Source organism: Felis catus, chromosome A2, assembly GCF_018350175.1.
Source record: "Felis catus isolate Fca126 chromosome A2, F.catus_Fca126_mat1.0, whole genome shotgun sequence".
NCBI classification, from domain to species: Eukaryota; Metazoa; Chordata; class Mammalia; order Carnivora; family Felidae; genus Felis; species Felis catus.
In genome coordinates, this window is record NC_058369.1 from 101,208,222 (window position 1) to 101,235,446 (window position 27,225).

The 27,225-nt window shown below is 38.5% G+C and overlaps 1 protein-coding gene and 1 long non-coding RNA gene across 2 annotated transcripts in view; one reads left to right on the forward strand and one right to left on the reverse strand.

Moving 5' to 3' along the window:
• Positions 1 to 27,225, forward strand: part of LOC123383885 — a 146,164-nt gene that overhangs the window by 103,418 nt on the left and 15,521 nt on the right. The gene's annotated exons all lie outside the window — the stretch shown is intronic.
• Positions 1 to 27,225, reverse strand: part of COL28A1 (collagen type XXVIII alpha 1 chain) — a 176,515-nt gene that overhangs the window by 76,012 nt on the left and 73,278 nt on the right. Inside the window, exons 19-25 of the mRNA XM_006929203.5 lie at positions 19,408 to 19,479; positions 18,587 to 18,655; positions 15,576 to 15,647; positions 12,023 to 12,091; positions 11,305 to 11,373; positions 7,657 to 7,725; positions 7,417 to 7,485 (exon numbers count right to left, since the gene is read on the reverse strand). Of these exons, the coding sequence (XP_006929265.3) occupies positions 7,417 to 7,485; positions 7,657 to 7,725; positions 11,305 to 11,373; positions 12,023 to 12,091; positions 15,576 to 15,647; positions 18,587 to 18,655; positions 19,408 to 19,479 (489 nt within the window). The remainder of the gene's footprint in view (positions 1 to 7,416; positions 7,486 to 7,656; positions 7,726 to 11,304; positions 11,374 to 12,022; positions 12,092 to 15,575; positions 15,648 to 18,586; positions 18,656 to 19,407; positions 19,480 to 27,225) is intronic.

Below are 27,225 nucleotides of genomic sequence, written 5' to 3' on the forward strand. Positions count from 1 at the left end.
TGAGTTAGGCTCTGCACTGACAGCGTGGAGACTGGTTGGCATTCTCTCTCTCTGCCCCTCCCCTGCTCGCTCGCTCTCTCTCTCTCTCTCTCTCTCTCTCAAAAAATAAATAAACTTTAAAAAATTAAGGCATAAGTCAAAGCGATGATTAGCAACTGCTTAATGTTTTTTCCTTTCTGGTTTTTAAATAAAATTAAGATATACCTACTAAGGCACCAACTACCACAAACACAAGCACCACTCTGGAACGGATTATCTAATGAGCATAGGTACTGGTTTAGTGACTGCAATACCTCTCTTGTGGTTGCCAGGATGTCAATGGAAATTTTAGAGGTCTTATTCTAAGTTTATGAATACACAGCCTGATACTGATAATGAGTATTGGTTATTGACTGTCCGTTGTCATAATACTCAGTCACTTCTCACTGACACCCTTTAATGTGAGAAGGGAGACAGCAACGATTACTGGCACAATTATCAGGGAGATGTGAAAATAATTAAGAAGGTGCTGGAGGGGCACCTGGGTAGCTCAGTCAGTTGGGCGTCCACCTTCAGCTCAGGTCACGATCTCACGGCTTGTGAGTTTGAGCCCCGCATTGGGCTCTGTGCTGACAGCTCAGAGCCTGGAGCCTGCTTCAGATTCTGTCTCCATCTCTCTCTCTGCCCCTCCCCTTCTGGTTCTTTCTCTCTCTCTCAAATATAAATAAACATTAAAAATTAAAAAAAAAAAAAAGAAGGTGCTGGAAAACAAGAACACAAATCATGATAACATTTCCTTTATCATATTTTCCTAGCTTTAAATTTCAAAATATTTAAGCTAATTTCAATTATTCCAGGTAATTTCTCTCCTAGAACTTTAATATTCACCCCAAAGCAGCAGTTTCTCAAAGTCCGTGATAATTTAAAAATTTGCTTTAGGATCCAGGGAGGATCTTTCTTTTCTCAAAATCAACTCATCAGAGATGAACAAATGATTCCCCTATGCCAAGAATCTCATTGGAGAGAGAGTCTTTCTCATTTAGCTGAATTAGAAACCTTGAAAATAAAAATACTGATATTGTCCCTAATGACAGACAGAAGAGAAGGCTCTCTTGCACTGATATTCAATGTAACTTCCCACTGGGGGCGCACTCCTCTAGTCTGCATGATTGCAAATAGAAATGTGTTGATGGGGAGTTGGTTGGCTTATGTTAAGAGGATTTAGCGTGTGTCTCCAAGGCGGAAGGGAAGGATGTATGTGCTGCTGGGGAGAGCCATGCAGAGCCAGGAAAACAGCAAGGAGAGACGAAAGCAACTCTGCAGGTCACAAGACAGGCCGGAATGCAGTTCTGATTTTGAAGAACATGCATGGAACTGAATTGGGGGATAACCTGGAAAGGTCACCTCGTCAAGTTTTCCTGGTCTTGAATGTGACCTCTTTTGAAATCTAAAGGTCGGATTGCTTGGCATTTCAACTTGCTATGGCTCTGGCTTTAATTAGTCCTGTTTTTGAGCCGATTGCCCTGCCTGTCACAATTTTGCAGTCATATTATGGGAGGTGGGTTTCTTCAGCTCCAACTTGGAGTTACAGACCCTTAATTTCACTGTCATTAAGCCTGCATCCAAGGCCAGCCCTCCTTGTCAGAGACTGTTCAAGCTGGAGTTTCTTGTCCAGTCCATACCCACCAAGAGAATCTGCAAATTCCTAATGCATCTCTGTGTGAATCGCTCCTCTGTTCTGCCACTGCTTGTTGGTGGTGTGCACATATGTGAGCCATTGCAGAGAACAGAGGGACAATTCAAATGCTGGGAACATTTTTAGAATAATGATACTCGGTGGAATTTCACAGAGACTTGCGTTTTAATTTATGACTCTGGGCCACTTTTGTCAAATAAAGCGTGTATTTACAATATTCAAACATTTAAATCTTTGGAAAAATGTTTAACTCTTTTGGGTTTGGGTTTATGCGTCCCTTTAATATTTACGTGATTTAAGTTTTGGTGATGGAAAAGCTAGGATGGAAAGAGAAACAATCCAACTACATACTAAATGGTGCTGAGATAACTGGAAGATAGACAGCTTTGAAGATTAAGCATCTGTAGGTCAGGGTGAGTCATTCTCTCTGCTCTGATTTCGTTCATTCATCCATATCCATAGTCTCTCCCTTACACATGAACACAACATAGTATCAAAACTGTTTGTATTGTAAAGGGGCAAGTTGTTCAACCTTTCCTGGTCTTGATTTCCTCACCTATAAAATAAGGGAATAGCTTAAAATGCCATGATATTCTGGAAATACTTAAGTAGTATATAATATATATTTATATGGTATACGGTAATAATAGCAACAGCAACCCAACATGTGTTCTCTGCCCACAGATTTTATTCCAACCACTTGATGATTAAGAGGTCCCTTGAACACCCTAAAAGGCAGGTTAGATTTCCTCTGTGCAAGGACTGGCCCAAGCTCACCTGCTCCAGAGCCTTAGGGAAGGCTTGACTTCCTCTCTGATGAGCTAGCACACTGAAGGGGGCTGGAAGGGCCAAGACAGGTGCATGGCAGAATGCACTTGCCCTTATAGAGCTCAAGAGAGCCACTCCTTGTATTTCTCTTCTAAGAGGCCAAGAATAAACTCTTACCCTCAGAGATGTCAGTGGATAAGCCTCTGGGTGAGCCTTTGCAGGTGAAAATACAGGATCAAAGAGTTATCTGGGCTTCTCAAAGGGAGAAGAGATTCGCATGATTGTCCCCAAATCACAAAGGGTCCTTCTCATCTAGGGGTCCAGGCAGCATTAAATAAGACCATGGAGCTGGCCTTCCCCATCAACAAACAAGTCAGTTTCCAGGGAACTGGGTGTTAGATGAGCATGTCCCGCTTACCAAGAAACCAAATTGTCAGTTCTTCCTGGCGTGTTTCAAAAGTAGGTTTTAAAACTGTATCTACCATCCGCTTGGAAGTGTAGTTTCTACGAGAATTGTAGAAATCTTTCAGAAGCGCTTGTCAAAATTTGGATGCAATTCAAGGTCACTGTATATAGAAGCACTATACCCACTGATGTCATATGGAATTCTTCCACTTGGAAAAAAGCCAGAGAGCACCACAAGGGTGCAAGATGTCAGGGACTGCTTTTGATATGTTTTGAAACATAGGAGCTTTGATTCTAATGTCTGTGTCATATGCTAAACACATGTGCCCTTACCTAAATATCACAAAAACCTACCATAAATTGTCAACCTTAATGGTTTCCTCATTTCAAAACACATTTGTTTTGTAAGTTAATGCGCTAAGGCCAATATTTTAAGGTGACTACACAGAGTTTAAATGAAAAACATATCAGATATATATGTCTATACAATTACATACACGTACACACACTCCCACATAATTACAATTTCTCTGTTATTTTAAGTCAGAAAGAAAGGCAAGGAATTTTGTACACATTTGAGACCAGTGCTTTTGCTACCATTGACACCTTTAGGTATTTTAAGGCTCTCATCCCCACTTTACCAAATCAGAAGGACAAAATTAGGTGAAATTAAACTTTTCCAAACATTTTTCTTTGTGTGTGTGTGTGTGTGTGTGTGTGTGTGTGTTCCCAAAAGTTTTCTTCAGAGGAAGAGGCCGTATAGAGACTTTATGGCCTCTACAAAGACGAGAGGTGATATTGAAAATTATTTGAAAGTTGGTGTTTGCTTTTAGAATTTCCTTTATTTTCAAGTTTATGATCCATGTTCTTTCATTCCAAGACCAGCTCATACTCCTAACATCTCCTTCTAGGGACAGAAATTTCCAGGATAACACATCTTCCTAGTATCCCCAGGAAGAGGCCAAAGAGAGGAAAAAAGGCAGCCTAGAGGGTGGTGGGGGACAGGGAAACAGAGGCAGGTCCTGCAAATATTCTTTCCTCGTCTCAGCTGGGAATGAGCTCTCAGCTTCTGCCTCCACTCAGCCTCCTGTGTGAGCTAACAGAGATAATGAGTGTCACTTAAGACACATCTCTGGCAACATGTTGGTTGTTTCAAAAAGTAAAATAGGCATGGGGTACCTGGGTGGCTCAGTCAGTTGAGTGTCTGACTCGTGGTTTCTGCTCAGGTTGTAATCTCATGGTTTGTGAGTTCGAGCCCCACATTGGGCTGTGGGCTGACAGTGCAGAGCCTGCTTGGGATTCTCTCTCTCTCTCCCTCTCTTTCTGCCCTTGCTGCTCTCTCTCTCTCTCTCTAAAAGTAAATAAATAAAAACTTTTTTAAAAAGAAGCAAAATAGGATAAAATTTTGAAGAAATACCCTTTTTCTTTATTTCCCCCCTAAAATGTTATGATAGCAAATACAAGGGACTTTTAGAGAAAAACAGTAGTATATGAAATCATTTTGTAAATCTTTTTTAAAATTTATTTTAATGTTTATTTTATTATTTTTGAGAGACAGAGAGACATAGAATCTGAAACAGGCTCCAGGTTCTGAGCTGTCAGCACAGAGCCCAATGCGGGGCTCAAACTCTCAAACTGTGAGCTCATGACCTGAGTCAAAGTCAGACATTTAACTGACTGAGTCAACCAGGTGCCCCAAAATCATTTAGTAAATCTTTTAGCCTGTATGTTAAATAAACTGACACAGTAGAATATTCACAAGAAACAGATTTTAAAATGTCCTATGTGTATAAGTGCCTGTCTTTATTATCATTGCTAAATATAAAGCAGTAGCATAATAGTATAATTTAATATAATATGATGTATACTTACATAAAATATAATAATGTGCTCAGTGGAAATGTAAATGATCATGTTTCCACTAGAATACAAATGCATTCCAGTAGATATTTAATATATTTTATTTCATGCCATATTTTAAATAAGTTTCTACTTTCCTAACTGAAGGAATATTTATGTAATAACAAAAGCTCTTACCAGTGCTTCACTCAGAGCAGAAAATAACAAGATTTATGTATTGAAATGTCATTCTATTTTTAAATTTTAACATTTGACAGATTACCATGCGTTAAGGAAACAAAGAATACTTCAATCCCCAAATTTAGTACGGTTATTGACACTGTCAAGGGGTGTTAGAGGATTGGATTCAGTTCTGAGTCAGACCAAGCCAGAACCTTGATCAAAGTATCTCAGCTGAGCTCAGCTGCACGTTTACATAGTACCTTCAGATGCAGTCTCTTCCTGGACTCTCATGGTTACCCTAACAGAGAAAGGGGGGAGCCAAGCTGTCCTTTAGAGATAATATTTAGTGCCATGGGTCTCCAATCATCTTTGGAGAAGGCAAAAGGGCATCTGCCTCACTGCACAGAAGCATCAGTAGGTGTTGTCACTCCCAAGTTCGACGGCAGAGACCAAAAACTCAAAATGAGAAGCTGACACGGAGCAATTACAACTTCTCTCACTAATGACCTGGGAGCATTTGAAAAGCTAAGTAGATATGCCTCCAAGGAAATATTTTTTCTTTAGGGTAATATCCTTCATTCATTTTCAACATTTTTTTTTTTTTTTTTTTTTTTGGGGACAGAGAGAGACAGAGCATGAACGGGGGAGGGGCAGAGAGAGAGGGAGACATAGAATCAAAGCAGGCTCCAGGCTCCGAGCCATCAGCCCAGAGCCTGACGCGGGGCTCGAACTCCCGGACCGCGAGATCGTGACCTGGCTGAAGTCGGACGCTTAACCGACTGCGCCACCCAGGCGCCCCTCCTTCATTCATTTTCAGTTCATTACATGTTTTTTGTTTTGTTTTTTTAAAGTTTATTTTTGAGAAAGAGAGAGAGAGAGCCAGAATATGAGTGGGGAGGGGAAGAGAGAGAGAGACACAGAATCTGAAGCAGGGTCTAGGCTTTGAGCTGTCAGCACAGAGCCCGATGCAGGGCTCGAAGTCATGAACCGTGAGAGCATGACCTGAGCTGAAGTCAGACGCCTGAGCTTGACCGACTGAGCCACCCAGGCACCCCTGCAGTTCATTACATGTTATAATGCTCCTTGTGTGTGGCACACCTACTTTCTGTGCCAGTAATTTGGCAGGGAATGAGACAAACAACCTGCCTTCAGGGAAACTTACACTTCCGTGGGATACACAGAACAGTAAATGAACACGATGGCTTCAAACGGTGATAAATGCTATGGAGGAAATATTCAAGGGGATGTGATAGTGATGGAGAAGGGGAGACAGGATTGTTCTTTGTTTAGGTGGTCAAGACCAGGTGAAGTGAGACTTGAGTGGAGGCCTTAAGAATGAGCCATCTTGGGGTGCCTGGGTGGCTCAGTCGGTTAAGCTTCTGACACTTGATTTCAGCTCAGGTCATAATCTCATGGTTGTGAGATTGAGCCCTGTGTCAGGCTGTGCACTGGGTGTGGAGACTGCCTAAGATTCTCCTTCTCCTTCTCTCTCTGCCCCTCCCCTGCTCTCTCTCTTTCTTTCTTTCTCTCTCTCAATAGATAGGTAAATAAATCAAGAAATTTAAAAAAGAGAGAGAGAGGAAATGAACCATCTTGACAGAGCCAGGAGCTAGAAGCAGGAATGAGCTGAAATAGGGCAGACCAGTGTGGCTGGCGGAAGGCAACAAGGAAGGAGGCAGAAGCTACCATCAGGTCATGAAGGGCCTCACAGGCCACAGAAAGCAGGAAGAGCTTGTTTTAAGTGCAGAGACAAGCCATCAGAGTGTTTTTTGAGAAGGAAAGGAATATGATCTTTTTCGTGGTTTTAATGACTTTTTAAAAAATGTTTTTATTTATTTTAGAGAGAGTGTGAGTTGGGGAGGGGCAGAGAGAGAGGGAGACAGGATCTGAAGCGGGCTCTGTGCTGACAGCAGTGAACCCAATGTAGGGTTCGAACTCAGGAAATGAGAGATCATGTCCTGAGCCCAAGTCACATGTTTAACCAACTGCATCACCTAGGCACCCCTGGTTCATGGTTTTAAAATACCACTCTGCCTGCTAGGTAACGGAAGGGCCAAGATGGAAGAGGCAAGGCCATTGAAGAGATTAACAGCCCAGGCAAGAGATGATGGTGGTCTGCCCTGGTGAAGCAGAAGGAGAAAAACAGCTAGAATCAAAAATATGTTTTGAAGAGAGAAGGCATCGGCACATGGGTAGTGGTGAAAACCATGGGACTGAATGAGTACACCCAGGGAAGAGATGTCTAAAGTAGGGAAGAGGGCTCTGGACCAAACTCTGACTTTCGTACGGAAAACAAAGCAGCAAAGGAACATGGGAGTTGATACCAGAGAAGCAGGAGATAATCCACAAAGTTAATCTACATGTTCAAATTAGTGTGAGTTCCCCAGAAAGTCCATAGGTGAAGATAAATAACTATAGATTCTTTAGACACCACTGGTCTTCTAGCATGTTTGGAAAAAAAAAAAAAAAAAAAACCTTTACCAAAGTCACTTACCTATAAATACATTTTTTTAGAAGCTTCTATGTTACTTACTTTAAAATCTTACCTTTGCTCCAGTGTCCCCCACTCCACGTAAACCCATTGGTCCAGGGGGTCCTGGTAGTCCCCGAGGTCCCTGAGATGACATAATAAAGGAGAGAGTGAGTGTACTCGTCATGTGCAGTGTTCATCAAAGAAGAAAGGAAGGAAGGTAGGGAGGAAGGAAAGAAGGAAGGGGGGAGGATGGAAGGAAGGAAGGAGGGAAGAGAGAGGAAATGAAGGAAATAACAGCGATGTCCACACTTACAGCCACACCAGGATAGCCATCACCTTTGAGTCCTGGAGCACCCACTGGTCCCCGAGGTCCTTGTGCACCCTGGGTAAATTCCAACACCAGGTCATAATGTTAGACTAAACTATGAAACACCTGGCAAAACTTAAGCACGATACCAACTCTATATGGCAAACATGCATTTGAAAATGCAGAGGAATGATCTGAAAAATTTTAGAAGGGAATTCTACCACAGATGGCAACTTGTTATAAGTCTCTCTTCATAAGTCTTACCCATTTGCATTTGGTGGGAAGCGTGGAGTGAATATAGGGAATATATGTGAACCATTACAAAGTCCTCTATAGGAAACACATTTCATAGGAATTAAAAATGGCCGATTGTTGATAGGTTAATTTTTAAATTTATACTTTTCTGCATCATAAATTGTGGAGAAGTATAAAAATGAGAAATTTTAATAAGCACAGTGTGAGAAGAGAAGGAAAGAATACATAGCTATATTTCAAGTGTAAAATTTTGAGTGTAAAGTAAGATAACTATGTGCTACCTATTGTTAAACTATATCCATTGTCCTCTTCAGTGGTGCCCAAATTACACAAGGAATAAATAAGCCAAAATGAAAATTAAATACAGATTAATTTTTTTAAAAAAACAAGTTGTAAACATATAGGATACAGAGTTTGTGTTGTGATTCATATCTCAAGACCGAGGAAGAAGTTCTATATATTGCTTTACATGATAACCTTTGGCATCAAAAACTTTTGGTAGCTACAATTGGCCTCCTCTATAGAGGAAAGTGTGATTACTGCCTTTTGAATGACAGGATTTTCGGGAAAGTGTAACTCTCCTTCGAATGGAAATCAAAGAAATTTCTGGCTCAAGTAAAATGGAGAGAGAGGAAGAAAAAAATGAGGAAAACTCTTAGAAGTTTCAGTAAATATAAACCTATTACATTGTATTTAAAATGTGTAATTTTTTTTGTATCACATTCCATTCTGTTGCTGTGATAACTCTTACAATGACCCTTTCAATGCATATCAACTATTTTGATTAAAAACTGTCCATATTCCTATGAGTTTTACATTAGAAAGAAACTAGTAATTGGCAGACCTTTGTTTCCCAAGATTGGAAAAAGTAGCAGGACTCTCAGTGCTTTCCTTATATGCAAGGATCTCAAATTCTGAGATCAAACTACCATTATCCCAAGCCAAATGCTGCCCACAATCCAACTCTCAAAAGCTGTTCCTAATTCTACTTCTATGAATGAATGATTGACTGGGGGGAAGAAAATTACATACTCTTTAAGTATAAAAAAGTTAAGTTTATTTTGAAAATCATGAATACAATAGCTGTTTTTTCCTATTAAATTGAGACTGGTTTTATGGGATTAACCTTCTTAAGAGTGATCTCTAGGAAACGTGTGGCCACTTGTAAGAACTTAATCTACTATTTATCATGAACAAAACCCTGGGATGATCTCTTCAAGTTATGTGACAGAGAGCAAAAACAAGTTCTGGAGAGGTGAATTTTGGCATATCCCCAGCTCTAAGGAACTAACTAGTCACTAGAAGCAATTTATTGTGTTAATCCAACCAAATAATGTTAAAGCGCCAAACATTACATAAAGACATGTTCCAAAACAATATATCCGTTTCTTTCCATGCCTACACAGGCCAATGACAGAAGAAAATAGTAACTGCTCCCTGGTTAAATTGAAAGGAAAAGAAAACTGGAATCAAGATTCATTTTCAGGTTTTATTTCTAAGTTTCAAGACTATAACAGATTATCAACAGCTGTTACTGTTTATCCTCTGGCACCCACATGGGGAGAAAAAAAATGTTAAAACATTTATAGTTTACAACTAAACATTTTTTTACCTAGAGATCCTTGTCCTGCTTCCTGCAAAATTTTCAACTAGCTTGTTACTTCTAATATTAATAGGAAATATCAGGGGGCAGGAATAGGGGCCCTGTTCTGTCTCAGATTTTTATTCTGGACTCCCCACAATATATTTCTAGAGAGAATTTTTGTCACTTGGCCTTTATGCGGTGGATTCAAGAAAATGTCCTGCAGAGCAATTCCCTTTGAAGCGTCTCTCGTTCAATAGAAATTAGGGCAGAAATATCAATCTGGTGTTTTGCAATGGGCTTTAGGGGAGGATCTGGAGCTCCCTGAAGTCATATACAAAACTGAATTATGTGCCAAAACTTCTATCAGACGTTTAACCTCTCAAAGGTTTAAAAAATAGCGCATTAGGGAAGAATGGCAGAAAGAGTATCATTAGAGACCAAGGGATTAGAAAAATCATGGAGTAAAGAAGCAAATAACTTTAACTACATCATTAGCAATGCCAATGGCGATCAGTAAAAAAACAGGAGGGGCTAATAAATCCAGGCTGCACATTTAATTGGAATTTATTTCTACTGTAAAGGACAGTATAAGTAGAGAGACGTAATTTTAAATCATGGAACTAGGAATATGCAGATTCAGGACGTTATCAAACAATATGAAAACTGCTACCCAATGTTCTTGATCAAAGCCCTATCTGCAGTATTAGCATTAGAAAATTTGGAATTTTCTCCTTGTGTCGTACAGAGCTTGGGTTCCCATGTACCTCAGTGTCTGGGGAGTAGGATGACCATCTTGTTCTGGTTTGCCCTGGACTTTTCTCTGTTTTAGCTTGAAAATCCCACATCCTGGGAACCTTCTGTGTCCTCAATAAACCAGAAGATTGCCTCTCTAGCAAGGACAACTGTTAAAGTGATTAAGAACAATGGAGTTCAGGATCTTCCCTTGACCTTTAAAAGGACCACTCCAACTTAATTGCAGTATATAATAGGTTTTGCATTATATTTCAAAAATGGTTCTTAGTTTTCTTTTTTGAAGTTTGAAAATCCCTGATGTTAGTACTTGAATCCTTGTATCCACAAGAGGCAATCTGATAGAACTAAAACCAGTTTCAAAACCACATAACAACATGCTACTGATTTAATGAAGTGCTGATTATGGAGCCCTGAAGCCTGTTCTCATAAACGGGGATGGGATGTGCTTGTGACATTTGGAATGTTAAATTTTGCTGCGATGCTGGGTTTTGTGTGAACAGGGAAAGGTGCCTTGTTGCCATGGAAAATAGATATGATTACTGAAAGCCGTCTTCTCCTATAATTATTTGCATTTTCATTTAAAATAACTGAAAGATGGAGAACGAAGCAGAGAAATTTAATTCAATAAAGCTTCCAAACATGAACTTTCAGTATCTCTTCTGCAAAACGCTGTCCAAAAAGTTCAAGTTTGGAAGATTTGTTGAGTTAAATTTCTCTGCTTTGTTTTCCACAGTGGTGGTTTGCAGAAGAGACACCTAGGCCATTCATATGTAAATGAAAGAAGCTAGAGGTCATATAATCTCTTGTACCACAGACATTACAACAGGAGTATTTTCAAACAACTATTGAGTCATCCAAAATTTCACCATAAGGGGCTATCATTCCTCCACATTTATGAAAAATAAATTATCTGATGGCTTGATTTTTAAAAACGAAAACAATGCACTGAGTTCTTCAACGTAGACAGTGAGTAGAACAGTCTCAACTATAAACTTACTGTGCATTAAATCCCCTTTCCCTTCTGTCTCGTAGAGGGAAGAAAGAACATGAATAAAGCCTACCTTTGGTCCTCGAATAGCAATTCCCGGTTCTCCTTTAAATCCAGGCATCCCGGGTCCTCCCCTGTCTCCCTGCATATTTCAAATAACATTCAGTTTCAGGCTTTAAGTAGCAGGAGAAGCCATAACAGCACGAAGCACAAAAGAGATGAACCAGTTTATAAAGGCTTTGATCTATCAGTCTCTGATCTTGAGGTAGTGGCTTCTTCTAATGTATTTGAGGGGGATTGCAAATCCTAAGCAAATAAAACCTGTTGGTAAAGGTTGGTAAAGATTATGACAGCTGTTTAGAGGAAGGCCACTAAAATAGGTGGCTACCTAGACTCAAATACTTGGACTGTAAGAATGGGAACCTCTGAAATCTGAGTAGATTTCTTTCCTGCCAGACTTTCTGATTATTAACCCTACCTGATTCTTCTGAATAAACACAGTACATTTTTACTTGCATTAGAGTTCCAGGATTTGGTGGAGGTAGATCATGATGAAGTGACAAGTTCAAGAGCAGAAGCTAGAAATCTGTTTTCTAATCTTAAATTTCCTGCTAGACCTTAGTTTGCTTAATTGTGAACTGTCAGAGTTGAACTAGATAATATCTTGGGGTTCTTCCAAAACTAAAATTCTAGTCCATTGGTATCATGAATTTTTTTCCCCACCCCACCTGCCAAAGATCCAAGTTTAAAATATGTATATATAAAAAATAAGTATTCTCAAGAATGCATACCTTTGGCCCAGGTGGTCCAGGAATTGATGCTCCGGGCATCCCAAAAGGGCCCATAATTCCTGGTTCACCCTAAAAAAAAGAGCAAAATACTTACTACATTGCAAGCAAAGAAATCATATATAGGAATTATATTAGGAAAAATAGAAATGTATTCCCAGCATTTTAAAATATTATGACCTATTTCCCAGACCAATGTGAAAATATTTGAGCATCTTTGTAAACCACTACTAAAGTTTTTAATGATTAAGATTTCCATGCCTTTAATAAATGCATTCAATTAACTTCTGAGTATTAGGAAATTTTTATCTCTTGTGTATTCTTTTATTTGCCAATAAAAATTATGCAATTCACGGTGCTTCCATTTTGTATTGTGTGCCAGGAAGCTCAGAGGGAACTATGTGTTCAATTACAAGAACTTTCTCCAGCATAAGTTCTTGGGTACACTTGGCAGGCAAATAATGTTCCTTTTAGTTTATAACTTTTTCCTTTGTTATTTTATTTTATTTTATGGCCCATGGTGTATCAGTCTTCTGTTGTATGCTATCTCACATCCCTTTTCAGAAGTAGGGAGTTTATGGTAAAAACAATGGAATTTTTAATAGAAAATTTCAAACATGTCTTTTATTTACTTATTTCTTTAATTTTTTTGGCATCTCAATATTGACTCTCAATAAAAACCCAAGCAATATCTCTGTCCCACCTGGTTCTAGACCAGGATTCTCAAATTTTAGTGTAGAGAAATCATAAGAGGAATTTGGTAAAATATAGTCAGGTCTCAGCCCCAGAAACTTTAATTCGGTAGCTCTAGGGGCTGGGCCCAGGAATATGAATTTTATGAGGCACTTCTGGTGGTTCTGATACAGGTACAAATACCTCACTTAAAAACACCATTGGGGAGCCAGTCAGTTAAGCATCCAACTCTTGATTCTGACTCAGGTCATGATCTTGTGGTTCGTGAGATCGAGTCCTGTGATAGGCTTTGTGCTGACAGCACGGAGCCTGCTTAGGATTCTCTTTCTCCCTCTTTCTCTGTCCCTCCCTGATGTGTGCAAGCCCTCCTCCTCCCCCAAATAAATAAATAAACCTTAAAAAAATTTTAGAACACTATGCAAAGTAATTGTCATTAAAAGAACATGACATGTTCAAAATGACCCATTTGGGATACTAGAAGAAGATATTAAAGCTTCATGATATATTTTTATCTCATCTTTTAGATTTTCAATTATTTATGTAAATATCATAACAATATGATAGTTTATGAATAAAACTTACAATTAAAAAATAAACGTATATTGAGGTGTGGTCGAATTCATTTTTGCTAGTAGGGATTTATAATCAATCAGTTTGGAAACTACTGATGTAGGATAGGTGTAGCAAACTGTGACCTTCAGGCCAAATCCTGCCTGCTGCCATGTTTTACACAGCCATTGGCTAAAAATGGTTTTCATATTTTGTTTTGTTTCTGTAAGTCGGCTCCACACCCAACATGAGAGTTGAGCTCATGACCTCGAGATCAGGAATCACATGTTCTATCAGGCATCCCAGTTTTCACATTTTCAAATGATTGTTATATAAGTGATTATGTAATATCCTCAATTTTGCCTCTTGGCCACAAGGCCTAAATTATTTACTACTTATACTTTTCCAAGAATTTTGCCTCCCCTTGCCTTAGAGATTGAGCTGTTTCCAATTGCATGAGCTGCCCACTTAGCCCCCGTGTTTCCTCCAAGAGGGGCTCCATCAATCAGATTCACCACTAAGACTCTTGCCCTTGACCACATTCATCTTCAGAGCTGAGACCCTCCCACTGTGCTGATTATCCTGTACGACCCACAGGCTGAGCACACCAGCCAACCAGGGCCCAGATCGTGCCAAGACATGCACACACCAGTCCTTAATTCCGAACCTATAAGGCAATGGCACATGACACAGTGAGGATTTTGGCAACAGACAACCACCCTGTTCAATCCTATGGCCAAGGATAAAACATCAACTCATTAAAATTCTCACTTAAACCAGAGTAAACAAGATTATGCTTCTAGATTTAATGTATTCTTTTAAAATAAGAAATTATACACATAGTATAGAATTCTCTTAAAGACTGTATTAAATTGTGATTATGCTTTAAAAAATAGCAATTCTTCATCAAAAAAGCTTTATTTCAAAATACAGAAAAAATACTTTGAATAAGAGTAAGATATAAGGAATAACCATTATTATTAATACTAATACAACATTTTCCCTACATGGTGGCATTTCTCATCAGGTGCTTCTTGAATTACCTGGAGCATAGAGCACTTATTTACAAAACACAGATGGCTAGGACCCACCCACCTATTAAGTCACGCTATCCAGGCATGGCACCAAGAAATACAATTTAAAAAAAAATTTTTTTTAACATTTATTCATTTTTGAGATTGAGAGAGGCAGAGCATGAGCAGGGAAGGAACAGAGAGAGAGACACAGAATCTGAAGCAGGCTCCAGGCTCTGAGCTGTCAGCACAGAGCTTGATGCGGGACTCGAACTCACAGACCATGAAATCATGACCTGAGCTGAAGTCGGACGCCCAACTGACTGAGCCACCCAGATGCCGCAAGAAATATGGATTTGTAACAAGCTCCCAGGTGACACTGATGGACATTGAAGCTCAATAACTGGTCTACAGAGAATGCTTTATTTTCTACCTGCTCGTATGTGGCTGATACCATTTTTTTTCCCTTTTAGTTGTTTTTTTTAATATCTGGTCCTTGAACATGCTCCTTGTCTCCTTACAAGTAGCATCTTCCTAGAAGCCTGAACTCTCTTAGGTTTGCAATTTCTGTTTCCTGACACATCCAAATGACCTCAATATTCTCTCCTGCTAAGTCAGGACACATACCTAATTGCCTGTCTCACAATTTCCTTTTCTTCATCCTCAGCACCCTGTCCTGGTCACTTTATCAGGACATATATCTCCTGCTTTCCATTTCACAGTATTGATTTTTTACTCTCTGAATAGCTCCACGTACTATGTGCCAGGAACAGTGCTAAGTGCTTTATTAACTCTTTCAATCTTCACAGCAATCTTAGAATAGGTACTATTTTTACTTTCTTTCTGTGATTGAAGTGACGGGCCCAGAAAGGTTCGGGGTGGGGGCAGGATGAAAATCCTACTCTACCGCATTCTAAAGCCCCACTCCTCATCATCACTGTGCTGCCTTAGTCTGGAATTGTGCTGTTGTTTAGCAAAAAAGGATGGTAGAGAATTGGTATCTCCTACAGTCATAACTTCATCCCAACTTCTGAATATTTGATGGTAAGTTGAAAGAATTGACAGACTGTCTCTAAGAATCATAAATGTTCCAGTGAAGATGACATAGTTTGTGGACTCTTTACTCCATCCTGTTTGGTCTGGAATAGTATGCTTATTCTAAAACCTTTTCATTTGGGAGTTTTGTTTTGTATTTGTTGAGTAGGAACCAGGGAATCCAATTTGCAGTGGAAATCTATTCTATTAAAACCAGACACAATTTCAATCTCCCGAGAGCACAAATGAGAATATAAGAAACATACCTTCGGCCCTTCAGGCCCTGGAAATCCCCTCTGTCCTTGATTTCCTTTGCTCCCTTTCTTCCCTTCATCACCCTGATGAAATAATTATAAAAAGACAGTTGTGTTAACAAACCATCCTCGCTCTTCTAACAACCCTACCAGGACCCTGTTATCAACCGACACTGATTTCCTAGCAATGTGTCCCAAGTCCTGCTGGGTGGCATGGGATTTGTCAATGTTCTTGAGCAGATAGGGTGACTTCAGAATTGTTCAGTCTTCACCATTTATTCAATGTGATTTAATATTTTTAACAATCTAAGCTCAGTATCTCTCTTTGGGGACTTCAGTTTGAATTCACAATTCTTTTCACCGTTGGTTTATTAACAGATGCTTCTGAGACATTCACAGTTTCAGAAAAGAGAGCTACCTATGCTTTTTCAGCTTTAATGCCACTTCAGTGTTGAAACGTAAAATGAGATGTTTTCCAATATAGAGAGCAAATTGGTGGTTGCCAGAAGGGAGTTGGGTGGAAGAATGGGTGAAATAGGTAAAGGGGATGAACAGTACACTTATCTTGAGCACTGAGAAATGTATAGAATTGTTGAATCATTATATTACACACCTGAAACTAACAAAACACTGTATGTTAATTATAGTTGAATGGAAAAAAATCTAATTTTCAAAAGAAGTGGAAACAAGGTAGTGAAGCATGAAATAGCTACACAAAATGTTACCACTGAAGGAAACCAGATTTTTCAAATCCAGCCCCATTTCTTCCTCAATGAGGAGTCTAGCTCTATCTCCCGAAGGAGACCAATAATTCTATTGGTAGAAAGATCCATGAGCATTCACCTGGAGCAGAGTTAGAAACTGCCTACTGGCTGTTCCTCAGCCTGGTTGTGTAACCTTATGCTTCTCTGAAAGAATTTTGTGACCTCCAACCAGAGAGCTCAGAGAATTACAAAGCGACCCTTAAACTAGGGCTCAGTTGCAAGGTATCATATCTAAATGTGTGCTCAGCTCAACAAAGGAATGAATTTGAGGGTTGCAGGTGAAACCATTTAATCATTTATCAGATAAATGATTATACCACAGTTTTCAAACCTAAGAGTGCATCAGAGTCACGTGACAAGAGTGCTTGTCACCCCACGTGGAGGGTTTGTGCTAAGCCCCACATCCACAGTTTCTGATTTAGTAGGTCTGCATTGAAACCCAAGAATTCACATTTCTGACACATTCCCAAGGTCATCAGCAATGCAGACACTCCGTTAAGAAGAGGTGAACTCCTATTACACCCACAGATTGTAATTAACTCCCCAAGGTCCGAACTAATAAAGAGCAGTGACACGGGTGATAAAAAATAACAGTTGAATGTTATTGTACCATGAACTTACTGTATCATTATCATTTGCCAATGGAGGCAAAATCTAACCCCAACTAGTTATTTTCTTCCATTCACTCCCACGTTTAATTTACTGACCTAAATAACCCAGAAGATAGCAATAGGAACCCAATTAAAGGTAATAAAGTGCCAACACTGAACAAAAGCATGCCTGGGCTGTGTGATATATTCCTACCACTCTTCTCCATCACCCTCCATAAACCACAAAACCCCTCAGAGCTACAAATCCTGAGCCCTCTTTTTCCAAAGCATTGTCCCTGCTCTATTGGTAGCATTCAACACCACCAATTGCTTTCCTCTTGAAACCCCCTCTCCTTGGTTTCCCTAACATGATAGCTATTCTGCTTATCTTCACACTATTGTGAATGTTCTTTTCCAGCTACACCACAAGGTGGGATTCAAACCTCAGCTCTCTTTCTCAGAGACATCATTCATTCTACAGCTTCAATGGTTAACTCCAAGGGTCTCTTTTCCGAAAGTATATTCTAGAAAACGTTTGTTTTCCTGAATGTTAATAGACCAGCATTTCTAAAAATGTTTTTGTATGATGTGAAAAAGGTATTCTCTGTCAACATTCACCCACAAAAAAGAGATCTCATAGTCTGATAAGTCAATAAATTAAACTGTTTGAAATTCTACAAATGAATTTAAATTTCAAATTCTTTTTTTTTTTAATTTTTTTTCAACGTTTTTTATTTATTTTTGGGACAGAGAGAGACAGAGCATGAACGGGGGAGGGGCAGAGAGAGAGGGAGGCACAGAATCGGAAACAGGCTCCAGGCTCTGAGCCATCAGCCCAGAGCCTGACGCGGGGCTCGAACTCACGGACCGTGAGATCGTGACCTGGCTGAAGTCGGACGCTTAACCGACTGCACCACCCAGGCGCCCCAAATTTCAAATTCTTACAATTAAGGTTAAGGACTCAATTTTAGCCAATATTTGCATAAAACATAGATTTCTTAGGTTTTCAATGACCATTTTAATACAATTATAAATAGAACGCTAATAATTATACAGATTTTATTTTTACTTTACTCATATGTAATTCTTCATAATCTTTATATGAACATTGATGACTATACAAAAACTGCAGGAACATCTGGCACCTTAGAATCTGTAGGTTATGTCACTCGTGGTCTTGTCGATGAATTTGGGTATTCTTATCTTGACCTATAAAGATGTTATTCAACCAGCATTTCTATAATGTGCAAAACAAACTTAGGCCAAGTTGTGAAAGTGCAACCTCCATTTAATAAGGTTGGGATTATGACTTATTTCTTATTGCTTTGTGTGAGATTCTATAAATTTTTGAAGAAAATACATGGACTTTCAAGTCTCAAGGATGTATTTCAAGGCTTCTTTTCTGTTTCTAAAATGTCAATGTGGGCATTTATTGAGAAAACATGTGTTGAACTCTTCCTATTGTCTGGGTCTTATGATAGATCTTAGGAAAACAAAAATGAATGATACATACTTGCTGTCTTTCAAAGTTTCCGACAAGCTAGATCCATAATTTTAAACCAGAAGTAAACGCATGTGACATAGCAGGAATACCAGTCTAACAATCGAATTTCTCCCCAGTTGTCTCCTCGGGCAATCTGCTTTCCTCAACACTTTGTCAATTCCATACCTTAGGGCCAGGTTGTCCTTTTCCAGGTGGTCCTTCTGGGCCTCTTGTTCCTGGAAGCCCTGCTTCTCCCTAGAGGAAATGACAATGATGCCTTAGCTGACTCTCCATGGACAGTTTGTGTAAGCCCACCTTGTCTCCTTTTCTGGTCAGTGGATTCTCTGCTGAGACCCTCCGAAATAAGACCTTCATTCTAGTCTTAAAATGGATTTGGAAATCTACCAACTTTAATAAATTAATATCAAGCTCTAGTTTAGCTCAGAGCCGCTGAAATATGAAAAAGTCCAATTTCTCAGCCAATTTTCAAAGACTATACTCACTTTCCTATGGCTCATCATTCACATGTGATGGTTTGGCTTAAAAAGAAAAAAAAAATGGAAAGACCTTCAGCCTTTCCATCTGCTATTTTTCTCTACTTATATTGAAAAATGAGTATTTCAAATGTCAATTCATAACACTTCAGAAAATCTTTACAATGGCCTTACTTCCAGAATGCATTTACAGCCTCTCATTTTGGAGGGGGAAAAAGTGTTTTTCTCTAAGGCTACACTCAGGTACTTTCTAGGAATCACAAAGGGACTAGATCACTGGAGGGTACCATGGTCGAAACACCAGAGAGAAAGCAGAGAGCATGAGACCCTGTTCACCCATTAAATTGGTGCTCTTCCTCTCTGAAATAAGTGGAAAAGGAAATTTATAATTATGAGATGTTTTAAAAAGACTAAGCTTGTCCTGGATGGTTTACTTTGAGTTCCTGCAGGACCAAGGTATCAGTGTGGTTCAATAGTTTTTACTCTAGTCACGGAAAAACATACTGTTGTTACCTTCTTTCCTGCAGCCCCATCCTCTCCTGGTACTCCTGGTTGTCCTGGGAGCCCTGTTGAGCCTGGCTCCCCCTGGTGGATGAGCAAAGATTTTATTTCCCAGAAATTCATATTTATCTATAAGTGTCATGTTTACCATAATTTAAATTCATATTTATGCACCACCATTTTGAGGTACTTACCAACTGTATATCTTACAATATTTGAAACAAATCTCTGAATGGGGAAATCTGAGTAGTAACCAGTAGTAATGAAATTATTTGACCTTGGGCAAGTTACTTCAACTTCTTGGATCTCAGTTTTGGATTATGTTGTTCTGGATTGAACTGTAAACTCAAAGAAGATATGTCAAAGTCCTGACCTCTGGTACCCGTGAATGTGACCTCATTTGGAAATTGGGTCTTTATAGATGTAACCAAGTTAAAATGAGATCATCAGGGTGGGCCCTAATTCAATATGACTTCTGTACTTAGAAGAAGAAGCAAACGCCATGTAAAGACAGACACATGGGAAGAACTCCATGTGATGACAGAGGCAGAGACAAGAGTGGTGCCACTGTGTGCCATGGAATGCCAAGGATTGGCAGCCAGCACCAGAAGCTGGGCAGAGGCAAAGAAGGATTCTTCCTTACAGGTTTCTGAGAAAGCATGACTCTGCAGACACTTTGATTTTCGACTTTGAACCTCGAGAATTGTGAGACAACAAATTTCTGTTGTGTTGAACCACAGTGTGTGATTCTTTGTATAGCAACCCTAAGAAGTTAACATGAAAGTGAAATTTCAGCTCTAATATTCAGTACTGCTACTTGCTTTCAAGTTAATTTGTATTTAAGAATACACTCTTTAAAGTGTTTAGAGATAACATGTGCTACCTTCAAACAGTGCCAGAGTGTTTATTGCATTCATTAACAGCAAAAATATTAAAAATAAGTGAAAGTCATTTCACCTAACTTAGCTAAAAAAAAAAAAAAACAAACTCGTGAAGATAAAAGCACAGTAAACCTGAAAATAAGTAGAAGGATATGGTAAGGATAAGAGCGGATAGTAATAAATTTGAAAGCCAAAAGTAAGAAAAGTAACAAAATTAAAGGGTATTACCTTTAAAAACTAATAAAATAAATAAGCCTCTACTAGCAGGAATTACTAATACTAAAAATAAAAGTCACAGTTAAACAGTATTAAGAGTTAAAAGGAAATATAACTATATACATATAATAAAAATTTTAGAAAAATTTTCATGACAATTTCAGACAAATGTATTGGAGAACATTAATAAATAATCTTTAAGAAAAATATAAATCACTTAAATGACATAGGAGAAACAGACGAGCTAAATGAACGAGAAGCATCAAAAAATTGAATCAGTAATGAAAATCTCTAACTTCTTTTCCTTCTAAGATCACAGGCTTCGTTGGCTTAACAGTCAAGCCTTATAAATTCTTTAATCTTTGAAGAACAGATATTCCCTATCTTATACAAATAGTTGGGAAAAACAGTAAAAGAAGGAAGTCTACCCAATTTATTTCACAAGGGTAATAAAACCTTAATTAAAGTCACACAATAATAGGATGAGTAAACTACATTGTAGACCAGACTACCTATGAATATAGATATAATGTAAATTTCCAGTCAAAATGCAGGATTAGGGGCCAGATTTAATTTCCTCCCTGACACAACTAAAAACCAGACAAAATATATAAAACAGTATCCTTCAAAACATTAGACACCAGTAATGAAGGATAATAATACCGGGGAGCAGGGAAACAAATTACGTAAACACTATACTTTCTCCAGTTTGCTGCCAGGGTAGTTACCAGGCCATGGTGTATGGAAGGAGAATCTGGAGAAAGTTCAGAAATCTCTCCAATTTCAGGAGACAAAGGTAGGAGTCTGGGTAAGCCAGGTATCAAAAATTCACAGACTAGATTACCTGATAGGAAGAAGGTACACAGAACAATGAAGCTCTGAGGAGTGTCCCCTCAAATATTCAAGTAAATACTGTTCAGCACAGTGTGACAAAACTACCTGACTCCCAGAAAACAACCAACTGAAAAGAGTATAAAGAACTGGCAGCAGACCAGAAACGGTGCCTGGTTCCAGTGGCAAAAAAGGAAATCTCACAATTCTGAGGGCATGTATTAGAGTTCTAGAAAATGTCTTGCTTCAGTAGTCGGGAAAAATGAACCCTAGACTAAATGCCGCCCCAGTCCTACCTAAGAAAGCTTAAAAGCAAGACCAAGAGGTTCAAGCTGTTTTAAAGTGACTTAAAAGAATCCAGGACAATGCATAGAAATACAGAGATATGTATAGGAATACAAAAACGTCTAGATCCCCAAAAGGTAAAATTTATGAAGTTTGGATCTAGCCAAAAATTATCAGGAATTCAAAGAAACTAGGAAAAAGATGACCAAAAAAAAAAAAAATGACACAGGTGATAGAATTGGTAGGTAAGTACACTGGAACAGTTATTATACTGCATTCTATATGTTCAAGAAACCAAAGGAAAGTTGAAATACATTAAATAGAGACAGGAAGGTAGAGAAAGATACAAATTGAACTTCTAGAGTTGAAAATTGCAAAGTAGGAGATGAAGAGATACACTGGATAAAATTCAAAGCAAATTAGACATCACAGAAAATCAATGAACTGAGAGACATAGCAATAAAAACTATCTTAAATGAAGCAGAGAGAATAGAGACTGAAAAGGAATGAGCAGAGCATCAGGAAAACAGCCAAATATAAGTAAAACGGAGATTCCTGGATGAAGACAGACAGTGGGAAATATTTTGAGAAACAATGGCCTAATGTTTCCAAATTTGATGAGATCGCTAACCTACAGATCCAAGAAAATCAATGAACTGCAAGCACAAGAAATATGAAGAAAACAAAACTAAGACACATTGTAATCACAGGGCTCAAAACTAGTGATACAGAGAAAACCTAAAAGGTAGCCAGAGAAGAGAGACATATAGAGAAACAAATGTGTAGATTCTAACAGATTTCTCATCAGAAACAATGCAAGTGAGAAGACAGTGGAACAACATCTTGAACATACAAAAAGAAACAAAACAAAAACAGCCATCAACCTAGAATGCCATACCCAGTGAAAATATGGACAAAATAAAGACTTTTTTGGAAACAAATGTGGCAGTTTCCTGAAAAGCTGAGTAGATACCTACCATATGACCTAGCCATTTCACTCCTAGGCATTTATCCAAGAAAAATGACAGCATATGTCTATACAAAGACATGTACATAAATGTTCATAACAGCTTTATGTAAACTATCCCAAATCTGGAAACAACCAAGCGCCCACCAACATGTGACTAGATGAACAAATTATGGTATGTCCATACAGTGGAATACTATTCAGCAATAAAAAGAACAATAAAAAAAGAGGCTGTTCATAGATGTTAAACATGGATCTCAAAGTAATTTTGCTGAGTAAAAGAGAAGACAGAAAAAAAAGCTTACACGATATATTATTCTATTAATATAATATTCGAGGAAATGCAGACTAATCTATAATGACAGAAAGCAGATCAATAGTTACCAGAGATTGCAAAGCAGATCAGTAGAAGTTAGGGAGGGATGGAGGGATGGAGGGATGGAGGGATGGTATTACAAAGGGACACATAATAATTTTGGGGGTGGGGGATGATGGATACTTGATTTGGTTTTGGTGATGGTTTCAAGAACATATACATATGTTTTATCAAAGTGTACACTTTAACCATGTGCCTTTATTGTATGTCAACTATGCAATAAATGGAATTGTTTAAAATGGATGAAAAAAATCCTGAATAAAAGATTAGTCGATTAAATTGCTATCATTAAAAAAGTTATACATCATGATCAGATGGGTTTATCTCAAGAATGCAGAATGGTTCAATACCTAAAAATTCTGGAAATGCAATATACTACTATTAACAGGTTAAAAGAGAAACATAAAACAATTATCTTAGTAGAGGCAGAATCTGATAAAATCCAATACTCATAATTAATAAGGAACTTTTGGTACATCTGAAACAGAAAGTAATTATCTTAACACAGTAGAGGTTGTCTATCAAAACCCTACAATAAATATCCCACTTAAAATTGAAATTTTAGGGGTGCCTGGATGGCTCAGTCAGTTGAGCATCTGACTTCAGCTCAAGTCATGATCTCGAGGTTCTTGGGTTCAAGCCCCCCACCAGGCTTTGTGCTGACAACTCGGAGTCTGGAGCCTTCTTCTGATTCTGCATCTCTCCCTCTCTCTCCCTCTCTCTCTCTGCCCCTCCCCCGCTTGTGCTCTGTCTCTCTCTCTCTCTTAAAAATAAACATTAAAAAAAATTTTTTAAGTGAAATTTTAGAAGCACTTCCTTTGAAGTCACTTCTTTTACACATTGCACTGGAGGTCCTGTCAGTGTATAATTTTTAAAAATGAATAGGAAAAAAGCTAAAAAGAAATAGGTAAAACAGTTTTTATTTTCAGACGATATGATTACGTACACAGGGAATAAAAAACGAAGACTTTGTAAACAATTAGAAACAATAAGAGGAAGGTGCCTAGGTGGCTCAGTCAGTTGAGCATCTGACTCTTGATTTCAGCTCAGGTCATGATCTCACAATTCGTGAGATGGAGCCCTGCATTGGGTTCTGTGCTGACAGTGTGAAGTCTGCTTGGGATTCTCTCTCTCCTTTCTCTCTGCCCCTTTCTCCACGCGCTCTTGCTCTCTCTCTCTCTCAGAATGAATAAATAAATAAACTTAAAAATAGAAATAAAAGATACTGTCAGGTGCCTGGATACAAAAATCAATACACCAAAAAACAAACAACGCCACCAACAAAATAATACTTTTCCTGTAGACCTGGAATAGCTAATTAGAAGATGTAGAAAAAGAAAACAATTCACAATTGCAAAACATTTCTCCAATGTACTTTTTAAAAAATGTGTATTTATTCTTGAGAGAGAGACAGAGTGTGAAGTGGGGAGGGCAGAGAGAGGGAGACACAGAATCCAAAGCAGGCTCCAGGCTCTAAGCTGTCTGCAGGGAGCGGAGCCCGAAGCAGGCCGAACCCACAAACTATGAGATCACAACCTGATCTGAAGTCCAACACTTACCCGACTGAGGCACCCAGGATCCCCTCCAATGTACCATTATAACTGAAAAACTACAAGATCTATATGGATAAAATGACAAATATTTTTCCCGGAAAATTAGTTTTACTCTGTGGTTTGAAAGACTCAGTATTTAAATTTTTTTCAATGTTTTATTTATTTTTGAGAGGAAGAGAGAGACAGAGAGCAAGCAGTGGAAGGGCAGAGAGAGAGGGAGACACAGAATCCACAGCAGGCTCCAGGCTCTGAGCTGCCAGCACAAAGACATGGGGCTCAAGCCCATGAACTGTTAGCTCATGACCTGAGCCAAAGTCAGATGTTTAACCAACTGAGCCACCCAGGCGTCCCTGAAAGAGTCAATATTTAATATGAAGGTTCAATGCAATGCTAGTCAGAGGCTCCAATGGGATATTTTGTCAAATTTGACAAGTCAATCCTGAAATGAGTATGTTAGATTCAGGAATAACCAGGAAAGAAATTGGGAGTATTTTCCCTGTTGATGATAAAACTTATAAATCGATCATAATCAAGACAGAGATGTAATAGCTCTGAGAGAGAAATAGACAAATGGGGCAGAATAGAGAACTCAGACACTGATCCTCACACATAGAGAGCTTGACGTATGACATAGGTGGAGTTACAAATCAGTGCAGCGAAGACAGACTGCTCAGTAACTGATGTGGGGATAGCTGGTTATCTGTATGGGGAAGAAAAAGATCACCACGTTGCCCCATATACAAAAAATAAACTGTAGTGGAATAAAGACTAAATACCTAAATTTTAAAAAACAAAAACACACCAAGTTTTAAGAAGAAAATACATGAGGATCTTTATGACTTTGGAGTCAAGAAATGTGTAATATTCAGAGAGCTGAGACCATAATGGGATAGAAATACACCAAAATTTAGGACTTCTGTATACTAAAAGGTACCCTGTAAAAAAGACAAGCCATAGCCCTGGAGGTGATGTCTGCAACCTAAACAACAAAGAATTAATATCCAGATACAGAAAGAGCTATTAATAAAAAAGGAACACCAAGCCTTTAAAAAAAATGAATATCTACAGGAATTTACAAAAGAGGAAAGCTGAAGGTCCATTAAGCACACAAAAACTGTTCAAACAGTTACCAGGGAATAGAAATTAAAACAATGAGATTTCTCATTCACACTTCCTGTTGGCCAGAAGGTAGAGAAAGGAGCGTTGTCATATATTGCTGGAAGGAGGGCAAATGGGCAGAGTACCCATCATCCATTTTGGACAGGATTTTCACAATGTCAGACGTGAAAACTTGCCTATACTCTATGATCTTCCAATTCTGCTCATAGTGTTTATCACCTACTAGTAAGAGAAACTTGCAGTCTGACTTACGCGAAAGGCAACTTGTAGAATGCTTATGGCAGCATTGTTGGCAAAGGCGAAAAATGAGAAGCAATTTAAATGTCAATCAATAGGAAAATGGATACATTTTAAATGAGATATTTTTATACAACAGACTACCATAGACAAAGAAAATGAGTAAATTAAAGGTATAGGAAAACAAATAAGACATGAGACTGAATACAGATATATGGCAGAATGATACATTATGTAAAGTTCAAGAACACACAAAAGATATATGTGGTTTATGTATAAAAACATGTGGGAAAATTATAAAAACTTTGAAAGAATGATAAATACCCAAGTCATGAAAATAACACATCAGGGGAGGGTGGGGAGGGGCCATGAGATTGAGGGGCACAACCAGAGGCCTCTACATATATCTGTAATTCTTCTTTTTTTTTTTTTATAAAACTCTATTTTAAAAAATTTTTTTAGTTTATTTATTTTGAGAGAGAGAGAGGGAGCGAGCACAAGCAGGGAGGGGCAGAGAGAAGGAGAGACAGAATCCCAAGCAGGCTCTGCACCATCAGTGAGATCATGTGAGATCATGACCTGAGCCAAGACCAAGAGTCAGATGCTTAACCAACTGTGCCAACCAGGTGGCTTCTTCTTAAAAATAATGCTTTTAATGCTTCTTCTTAAAAAATAGCTAGCATGAACAAGGCAAAATGTTAACACTGGATAAAGCTGGGTTGTGGAATACATGGGTGGGTTTGTTTGTTTGTTTTGCATTATTCTCTGTACTATTGAGTATGTTTGAAAGATTTCCTTTTCTGAAGTGAGAGAAGCTTAAGATTGTTCATCTAGTTAGTGGCAAAACTGGGATTTAGACAAGGAGTCTAACTGCTGAGCCTTACTATCCTACATTGCCTTTCTGAAATTGGCACATGAATGATGTAATATGTGTATATACAGATCCGTACACTACATAGATGTATGGTGATATATGTAAGTCGCACTTAGCACTTAGCATATTGGGTGGCACATCAAAACCATTCAACAAATGGCAGCTATTATAACCATTGATTTATATTAGTAATTGCTATTTACATTGGTATGTTTTGTAGCCTTTGTAATTGTATGTTTATGTATATGTAATGTGTATATTCTTCTAGACCCACATCTTACACATCCCAAATACTTATACAAACCGTGACCATGTCAGCAGAAACAATGATGGAGTTTAATCCTCAGTGTGGCTAGCCAGGTCCTATATGCCTTCAGGATTACTTCTAGAAATTGTGAAGGGCAAAGTAAGAATTCATTCATTTACTTAACAGCATTTATTGAGTACCTATCATGTCACCAAAACTGGGGATCCACTAACAAACAAGACGA